This window comes from Cygnus olor, chromosome 23 (assembly GCF_009769625.2).
Source record: "Cygnus olor isolate bCygOlo1 chromosome 23, bCygOlo1.pri.v2, whole genome shotgun sequence".
Classification (NCBI taxonomy): domain Eukaryota; kingdom Metazoa; phylum Chordata; class Aves; order Anseriformes; family Anatidae; genus Cygnus; species Cygnus olor.
In genome coordinates this window covers 2,281,998-2,291,477 of record NC_049191.1, presented here as the reverse complement: position 1 = coordinate 2,291,477, position 9,480 = coordinate 2,281,998, and the positions used below count along the sequence as shown (strand labels likewise).

The 9,480-nt window shown below is 56.0% G+C and overlaps 1 protein-coding gene across 3 annotated transcripts; it reads right to left on the bottom strand.

Moving 5' to 3' along the window:
* Window positions 1-4,584: 4,584 nt before the first annotated feature.
* On the bottom strand, window positions 4,585-9,474 carry NCDN (neurochondrin). 3 transcript variants are annotated; one of them, XM_040534858.1, is made up of 7 exons: window positions 9,283-9,474; window positions 8,795-8,966; window positions 7,501-8,487; window positions 6,755-6,996; window positions 6,005-6,229; window positions 5,648-5,790; window positions 4,585-5,313 (listed from the first exon to the last, which is right to left on the bottom strand). In XM_040534858.1, the coding sequence occupies exons 2-7, from the start codon at window positions 8,918-8,920 to the stop codon at window positions 4,877-4,879; spliced, it is 2,160 nt and encodes a 719-aa protein (XP_040390792.1). In that variant the 5' UTR covers window positions 8,921-8,966; window positions 9,283-9,474; the 3' UTR covers window positions 4,585-4,876. The 3 variants fall into 3 exon arrangements, with proteins under 3 accessions (XP_040390792.1, XP_040390794.1, XP_040390793.1); XM_040534860.1 differs by having other exon boundaries at window positions 9,288-9,464; XM_040534859.1 differs by lacking the exon at window positions 9,283-9,474 and adding an exon at window positions 9,169-9,260.
* Between the last annotated feature and the right edge of the window lie 6 nt (window positions 9,475-9,480).

Below are 9,480 nucleotides of genomic sequence, written 5' to 3'. Positions count from 1 at the left end.
CCGGCGCACACTCGCCCTTGCACACACCCCATGCGTGGCACACGCTCGCACACCCCCGGTGACACGCGGCGGCTCCGTGGCAGGGCCCTGCTCCCGCTGCCCCTGTCCCCGCCGTCCTCACCGTGCCACCCTCCGTGGGCCCCGGCCACCCTTCTCCGTGCTGGAGTTTCCATTCGTGGCAGCGTGTAATTTGTGTGCAGGCAGAGAACAAACACTTTACCCTAAACTGTAACACACTGTGATGTGTGATAGACATTAACAAACACAATCCCACATTACATTTAATTTAATTCCACTCTTCCTGCCCCGAGCTACAGCTCCCTTCATTTTCATTTTTGCCTCTGAATTCCCACAACTCAGACCTCTTTGATTTCCAGGTTTAATTAACAATGCTCATTAAATGAATTTTTATTCATTTCTTTTAATATTACCCTGCCACCTGTCTTTAGGAGGCAGAGGCTGATCATTTATTCTAATTTATTTCTATTAAAGATGGCATTTAGGGGAGGGAGGAGGGCCGTGCAGGGGTGTAAGGGGCTGATCTGTTCCAATCTCCTCATCCCCCCTCGAACGCTTTTCAGGGACGCCGCTCCTGAAAGTTCGTGTTTATTCTCCGCCAGATCCATTTCATTTGCTAGGAAAAATTGGATTGGACATGCTGTGTTTTGCAGCTATGTTCCAGTTCATTCTTAAAGTCCCTCGCTTGTCTAGCCCACACAAAGCCGATCCTTTCTTCGTCTCAAAGAGGTGAAACGGTGCAAAGCCCTCGCGGTGCGTGCAGCGAGCCGGCCTGCCCGCGGCAGCTCGGGGGGAAGCCGTGCTTCCACCCAAAAATGAGGCAGAGCAAAGGAAAGCTGCAAAACTGACGGATGAAGGGAGGGAAAACCAGCAGGAAAAGCTGCCCTGATGCCTCTCGGTGAGCTCGGTGGCTCGGCACCGCGGTGGCACCGGTGGCCCCAATCCTGGCTGCCCCAGCCCTGCACCCTTACGGTGGCTTTCCGGGGGCAGAAGGCAGCCTGGGAAGCACCGGTGGCGATGCCAAAATGTTGTCACCTGCTGTCCCAAGGTCCCTGGTGGGGCTGCTGGTGCCATGCACGCCCTGTCCCAGCAGCTGCCTGGTGGCGTTGCTGGCTCAGCGCGGCCGCAGCAACTGCTGGGGGTTCTCCAAGCGCCCCGCGACCACGCGCAGCTCCCACTGCTCTCTGCTCCTCGGCCTCCGCGCTTAAAGACCACGTGCACGTCCAGCCGGGCTCACGTTTCGCTCTGCTCGGTGTCCTCCATAATTGCTAAGAGGGACGTGACCCAGGTGGAGACCTGTCCCCTCTGCCCCCGGCTACGGGGAGCTTTTGCCACCAGCCTGGGCCCCGTTCCCAGCCCCGAGGGCCCACTTGTTGCGTTTGCACCCAAGCCAGAAAACTCTGAAAAACTGGTTTTGTGACAAGGGTCCCGGTTCTCCTTCCCAGGCAGATCAAGGTGTGCTTCCAGGAGTGTGCAAGGGGCTTGAGGGAGCCACCTTTGCTTTCAGGGTCAACAGTTTAAAAAAAAAAACATGCCAAAACAGGGTGCTAGGGGCACAGGAACAGAAATATGTGCTCGCATCTCACTGCCCCAGCCAAAGCCAAACTGGTTCTTCCCCAAAATCTGGCTCCCATGGACAGCTCAGAGAAATGTGGGCTGCTCCTGCCCTTTCCTACATCCCCTCCCCGGGAATCCAGGAGGGAACAAAGCTCCTTGCCCCAGGATGGGGCAGCCGCCCCCACAGCCTCGCCGCCCCCATTACGTCCTGCAGCTCATGGGAGGGGGCTGCTCCCATATCCCTCCGTGCAGCGACCTTCTGGAAGACTTAATTTTATTGCCAGGGCTTTTGGGATGCTACGGAGACACACAGTAAGATAACGCATGCCACAGGAGGGCTCGCAAAGGCATTATGACGTTTAAGCTGTCACGGCAAAACGGAGCGTGCATCTGCTCCTCGGGGGCCTTATCCTGCTTGGCCAAGGCAGGGTGAAGGATTGGCTGCTTCCCGGCGAGCTGGCCCCGGTGCCGCAAATGCACCGGGAGATAAAGCAGAGCTTGCTCTGGGTGTCGCCGGCTGCAATCCTGCTCCCGGCTGGGATCTCAAAGCACCGCGGTGGAGAGGGGTCCGCGGGCAGCAGGTGCCGTCGCCCACCCCTGGCACTGGAGGGTGGATGCCCGAAGGTGCCAGGTCCCGGTGGCAGGACCCGCAGCTGGGCTTGCAGAGCCTGGGGTGGCCCGGGAGTGCCCCCCCCCCGCAGCCTTTGAAGCCTCAGCCAAGCTGCTGGCAGCCGGGGCACCGAGCTGGGGCACGCCGGGACCTGCAGCCGGGCACGAACCCAGGCGGCGGAGAGGCCCGCGTGGCAGGAGGCCTCCGCCTGCTGCGCCCGGACCTGCTGCAGGGTGCCAGGGCCCAGGGGAGGGAATTCAGCCTTTCAGGAGTGCTCTGCCCCAGCAAGGGGTTAAGAAAGTGGTGTCCTGGGATGAGAGGGCACTCGTCATTCTCAAGGCATCGGCACAGTGCTTCTGCTCCGGTGTCGAGCCCGGGAGAGCTCCCAGAGCAGCACCGATTTCTTCTCCTGTCCTCTGCCAGTTCGTGGCAGCCATGGGGATGATGTTTCATGGCACGGAGAGAAACAAGACTCCCGAGGGACAGAGAGTGCCTCAGGAGGGCTCTGGCATTGTCCTTCTCACACCTGGTGGGATTTTCCCTTGAAGAGAGTGAGAACGAGGGGTGTGGGACCAACACAGGGTCCTCTCCAGGATCCTGCCCGTGGCTGAAGCCCGCTGCCCGGCACGTGCTGAAGGATGACCTGGAGGACATCCCAGGACCCTGGGTCTGCTCCCAGGGAGTGGGGCTGTGCCGTTAGCAGGTGGCCTAATTGGGAATTAAAGGCAACAGTGAAAGGCCTCTGGATCTAGGACTGCTCTGGTCTGGGACGGGGTCCTGCAGGCTGGGACGGGATCTCTGCTGGGTGTCGGAGGAGCTCCTAGGACAGCCCGTGGGGATTGATGCTGGCCAGGCCAGCACTGCTAACCCCCGGGAGCTGGGGGCATGGGGAGCACCCTCCTGCTGATACAGGTGCCTGCCTCTCGTTAACACTAATGATAGCCTTCTATTAATTGGAAGCTCACACCCTTTGACCGGAGGCAGAACAGCAGGAGGGATGGGGAACAGTTGAAGCTAAAGTGTTTGAATGTGTTTGGTTTTTTTTCTTACAATCTGAAGTGTATTTCTGACTGTTCCAACGGATTGAAGTTCGCTGCGTTGCAGGGATGAGCTGTTCTTGGCAGCACAGGGAGGCTTCCAGCCCACGCGTGCTCAGAGTTATGCTCTTTTCCAAGTCCAGGAGCCTCATTTGCTTGTTTGGCTTGCATCGCTTTCTGCTGGTAGCACCTACCTTTGTTTCAACTTGCATTAACTTTTCAGGGCTGAGCTGGAAAGATCAGAAAGATACTTTTCCCGAACAACAGCAGACAGCAGGCGCCTCCTCTCCGGTTATGTAAGGCATTTTGCCTTCATGAAACGGTGAGTTAAAAATATGGTATTAAGCAGGAATGCTCCCAGTGTCAGCCCTCTTTTCGAGACAGCTCCTCGCTTGTTTTTTCTCTCAATCTGGCGATTCCACGGGTCCCCCCTCCCCAAGGCTTTGCAGGCAGGCGGGGTCAGTGCCGCGTGTCTGTCCCGCCTGCCAGACCCGGTCCCCGCTGACGATGCCTCTCCCAAAGAGCTCTTAGGGTGACACCTGGTGGAAACGCCTCGAAGCGCCCGGCTGCAGCTCGAGCAGGGAGCTCTGCGCCTGGCAGAATCAGCCCAGCTCGAACCACCGCTCCATCCAGGCTGCCAGTTCTGTTTTTTGTTTGTTTGGGGTTTTTTTATGCTTTCAGGCTCACGGGGCACCCTAGGGCTGACAGCTCAGGCTGCAAAGCCAGTGGTGCAAGCGATGTACATCATACATCACCTACGTTTTTACATCTGGCCGTGTCTTCTGCAAAGTCTGCAGGGAGACGGTGAGGTGTAATCCATCCATTTCTGTTTCTTAATCCTTGTCTGAGGCTCCAAAGAGAGCCAAGGTCTTTGCAGGTTGAAGAACTCCGCTCCCTGCAAGACCAGAAAACTCTCCCTGCACATCCCATCCCTGCTGCAAGAGGCAGCGTGAGCAACCACCACAAATCAGGGCTGGGCTTTGTGCAGGTGTTTTACAGGGCAGCAAATGGTGCTGTAAGGGCTTTCTTTCTAGGCATGGATGTGGGGTGATGGCCCTAGTCACAGGTGGGAACACACAAAGGGCCTTTGGGCACCCCCAAACCAGAAGGGGACAGCTGTGCCAAATTATGGAGTTATTCTCACTGGTATATTTTAAAGCTCTTCGTGTTCCTGCCTTTTGCAGACTTCTACTTGTAGTGCCAAGCTACTTCACCAACACACGGACCTTTGACAGAAGGAAAGGTGACATTCTGAAGCGATTACTCTGACAAAATTGGGAAGCACGTAAAAGGGAGAAGCAGGCAACATCCCAGGGCCCTAAGCAGAAATAAATCCCAGCGCTGCATGAGTTTGAAAAATGATGCAATAGAAAACCTCTTTAATAACAAAATGGGTTGTTTTTAAAACAAAGTACTGACAGAAGGTCAAGCAGGGACATCTTGAAATGTTCTGAGGCACCAACAGTTCTTCACGTCGGGTTCTGGACAGAACAAATCCTGTTGAGCTCCGCTGCATTGCTCCGGTTTTATGAAGCTGGTCGTTAAAATGCCTCTCGTTGTCACTGGCACCAAAGGGTGCGTGAGAAATGCTGAACAGATCTCGTGCGGGTGCCTGGCTTCGCTTGCCGCACCAGGGTGCTGCTGAACAGAGGCTCTATCGCTCGGACAGACACTGTTCCAAAGCTGCCATGCCATACAGGTTGGCCCACTCCTCGCCGTGGTGGGACAGGATCACTTCCCTGCACGGCTTGCTGGCTCTGGCCAGCTCGAGCAGCACGCCCTGGAAAGCAGCAACGAGTTCAAAATCCACCGAGGCCGGAGCAACGCGCGTCAGTACCTCCGAGAGACCTTCCAGCCACCGCGCCTGGAGGACAGCTTGCGGCAGCCAGGGGAAGAGCGGCACGCAGCCGGCCAACGCCTGCATCCCCAGGAACCAGAGCTCACGGATGTCACCCCAGGCACTTGCGTAGGCAGGGGACACGGCCAGGGCCGAGCAGCAGCTGCTGGGGTCTGCTTGGGTGATGTGGGCCTCTGACAGGAAGCGAATGGTGGCTCCGAAAAACTCCTTGGCAGACTGGGTTCCCTGAAGAACTGGAAGGAAAAGGAAATGAATGAGCTGGTACAACGCTTACTCGGCTACAGGAGGGATGCTTCAGTGTGTCTGCCTGCAGCAGAGCTGTCAGGGAGCAGAACACCATGCTCCTGCTGTAGAAATCTCTTAACCCGTGCTGCTTCCCAGCCCCTCAGCCTGCTGAATTTTCTACATATTCCAGGTTTTTGCCTTTGTCACGTTTTCGGTGACAGAAATCTCACCTGAAACCGGGCCTGCTTCCCTCGTGTTTGTTTCCTCCAGCCTACCCACCCAGAGCCCAGCTTCTGCCTGTGCAGAGCGATGCGCAGCTTTGCCGGCGGGAACACTTCTCACCTGCTGAACTTGCAAGGATCCTGGCCATCATCAAGCCCAGAGTGGCAACGTTGGCTGCTAGAACCAGGTGATCCTTCTGAGGTAGCAGAAATGGAAGAGACTTCAGCAACGTGTCCATCAAGGAGCAAAAGCTTTTCTCTTGCCTAGAGAGAAAGGAAACCCTGAGTCACTTCCTGATCAGAGCCAGACACACCTGAAAACTTCAAAGGGAAACGCAGCATCAAAAAGGTAATGTGATGGGCGCTGAGAAAAGGGACATCCCTTTTTCAGTACAGTGTCTTAAAAGATCCTGCAAGCTCATTTCACGTTGCGCCCTCTGACTGACAAGCTTAAAACAAGCTTCTGCAGCTCTGTTACCTGATGAGCTCGGGTGCAGTCACGACCAGGTTAAGGAAAATCCCACACGCAGTCTGTAGGCTCATTTCAGTGCTTGTCAGGGGAGTTAGGGACCCAGGCTCGGAGGTCAGCCCCTTCCACTGATGCAGGAAGTAGTCACACAGCAGCGCCGGTGCCCCTTCTGAGATGAGGATTTCCCTGGGCCTGTCCTCGGCTGTTAAATGGCAAAAGCCAGGCAGCAGAAATCTAGAAGGGGAAAGAAATTGAAAACACAAGGTAGAACGCAGAGAGCTGGATCTAAGCCCTGCATTTGCATCCAACCAGGAGAAAAAAGGGGCCGTAGAATCGGTCCTGCAGGGAGAACGGAAAAGAGAAATGACTCTCAAAATCAGCTCAACCAGCAACACAGTGCTGAGTTCCTCACGCCTGAGGGAAAGTATTGAAACCTCAAAGAAGAGACCATGTAGGCTGATCTGCTTCCATAAAGGCCCTATTCTTTCCTCTGCTTGCTACAGCTAAAGCCCTGATGCGCAGCTTCCACAAGTCCTTCCCTGCCTCTTAGTCTTATTTGTAAGCAGCTGCCATCTCACATTAGTCATACACAGAGGGCTTGGACAGCTGCATCGCGCTGCGGCAGTTCCAGTTGCCTCTTTCACAGGAAAGGATCAACAAGAACTTGCCCTAAATGCAGGATGCGTTTCGCTGGAGCCAGGAAAAAGAGTTGAGCTCTTTTGTGGTGAAACTTACCAGCTCTATGCTTAAAATACACACCTCAGAGCGTCCTGGGGTAAGACAGAGCCTTCAGCGCTGGCCAGCCCAGCCTGCACGCCATCCGTCTGGGGAAGACCCTCAGCTGTGCCGCTCTCTTTGAAAAGCTTCTTGGCGTAACGAACGAGGAAAGGCAGCAGCTCACAGATTTCCTGCTTGAGGGCGGACGTCTCTTCTGCCATCCAGGCTCCAAGGATTCGGACAGAAGCAAATATGAAAGGGTCTTGCAGCTCCTCCTCTTTAACCTGTGTGAAGAGGCAGACAAAAAACTACATGTCAGAGCCCCTGTCCTCACTAGCTACCTCAGGCATGAAAACCACGGTGGGCCAAGATGCATATTTTGGTCTACACAGCTACGTCCATGAGCTGCTGAGCTGACAGAGCCGGTCTGGACTTCTGCAGCCATGGCATATGCTAATTCTCTTTATTATTTAGAGGTACGAAAGGGATGGAATAGAAAAACAAGAATCCCGGTGATCGTGGAGTTATTAATTTGCTATCTTGTGATCTATCAGACTGGCCACATCATCCTGTACCTACACGTAGCTTTGAGACCAGTAAGAACCATTTTAAGTGTTCAGTGTTTTCATCTTGACCCAGGAATTCTCTCGCTTTTACCTTTCCGATTCTCTCCCCCATCCCTCCTGGGAAGAACGAGCGAGCGGCTGTGTGGTACTTAGCTGCCTGCCAGGGTTAAACCACAACAAAGGGACATCGGATGTGCCCTCTGCTTGAAAGTTCTGCCTTACCTGCCTCAAGTAAAATATTACAGCTCCAAATGCTTCCTCCATGATCCTTATGAGCTGCATTTTCTGTGCTTCTTCCAGCAGCGATTCTTCTTCTTTCAGACACTCCTGGATGCCCATCTCCATGAGGACATAGCAGGCCGTTACCACTTCTTTTTTCCCCTCTGTCTCCATGGGATCTGGCTCCTCTAGGGTCAGGCGGACCTCCACACAAGCCAAGTTCACCAGCAAGGCCAGGAACTTGCTACCGGTACTCCCTGCTGGGATCCACTCTGACCCACAGGCTTGCATGAGGCAGGCAGCAAGCTTCAGAGCAGGGTCCCGCTGTGAATGGCTGAGTTTACTGCCCAAAATTTTGGCCAGCCCTTTGTAAATTCTATGGAGGCACTCAGAGCCCTTTGAGTCCCGTGTGAGCGGTGATGAAAGGGGGATAAAGTGAGGCAAAAGCTCGCACAGCTCAAATTTGGTCATGTCTTCAGCCTTGAGAAACTCTTCAGAGAGCTTGCTCAGCACGGCCAGGAGGTGCGGAGCATCTCTCTGCCAGCACTTCACCTCTGCTACAGCCAGCAGCCCCAAGAGCAGCGTCAAGGCACGGTCAGAGCCGTAATCGCCATTCACATAGGCGTGGCAGAGGGCAGCCACTGTTCCTTTGGTCACCAGCTCTCTGGGACCCCTGGGAGTGGCCATGACAGCAGTCAGGCACTGGTATGCATCATCGATCATGGAAGTGCTGTCCGGATTACAGGGGGAAACCAGGACGTCATTGAAGGTTGGGATTTTGTTCAGGATCTGGGAGTGGCCAGCTAACTCCGGATCGGTGCAGAAACATGCCAACAGAGTAAGGCCAAGTGCCCTGAAGGTGTGCTCGGGACAGCCCGAAGGGGGCTCCCTGGAGGTCAGCAGGCGATTTGGAAACGTGAATCCAATTGCGTCAAAGATCTGGCGACGAGTCTTTGAGTCCAGTTCTCCGGCTCTGACTGCTTTGGTCACCTGTAAGGCAAACCAGGGGTGAGGGCACAGCATAACAAGAAGCTTTGCTAAGGCTTTAACAACTTTAGAGAACTGAATTATCAAATAAGAAGCAAAATTGTATTTCATGGGTGCAGAAAAGTGAACCCCTGACCGCTGAGCTGGTCGCTAGTCGAAGTGCTAATCCAGAGCTTTACCAGAGGGCTTCTAGAGCTGTGGCAACGTTAACTAACCATCACCATACCCAAACAAAGGAGAGACGATGCCCATTTTGCTGGCGGGAACATCAAACTAACCATTTGAAGCGTCTTGCCCTTCTGACCCTTACCAGAAGCAAGGCAGCAAACTGCTCGCTGTCGCTGCTGGCGTCTCGCAGCACGTCGAGGCACCTCTTCAGCGTCGCGCTCCTGGCACCCGCAGCACCCTTGGGTGCAGCTCCGGAGCCTGAGGCCATGGCGACGGGGCCGGCGGCGCAGGAACTGAGCAGAAACGACGGGGAGCTGAGGGGAAAAAGGACAGGGAGCTGAAGGGACAGGGCGGGGAGCTGAGGGGGGAACGCTGAGGGGGGGACACCCCCAACCCCACACCCAGAATTAGGCCGTAGCCCAGCTGAGGAACGCCACCAGCCCCCCTCGCTGCCGAGGAACCCACCGCAGCACCCCGATCTTCCCCGAATGACGCTGTTTTCGGGGCAGCGCCCACCCCCTCACGCCATCCCCTCGCGGCCCTTCCACCCCCAGCCCGGCCTCACGGCCCCGCTCCGCCTCGCAGCCAAACCGCGCTCCCCCGCCGCTCCGCCAACCAATCGCCGGGCACCTTACTGGGCAGTCCCCGAAGCCAACGGCCCCCTCGCACGACTGTGGGCAAACCACCCGTGACGGCCAGGCCGGCGGGTGGCAGCGGGACGGGGGGGGGGGCTCCGCACCGAGCCGGGCCTAGCCGGCTGCGAGGGCCCGGTACCGGCGAGGCGGTGCCCTCACAGGCCGCCCCGGTGTCGGTTCCGGTTCCGGGAGG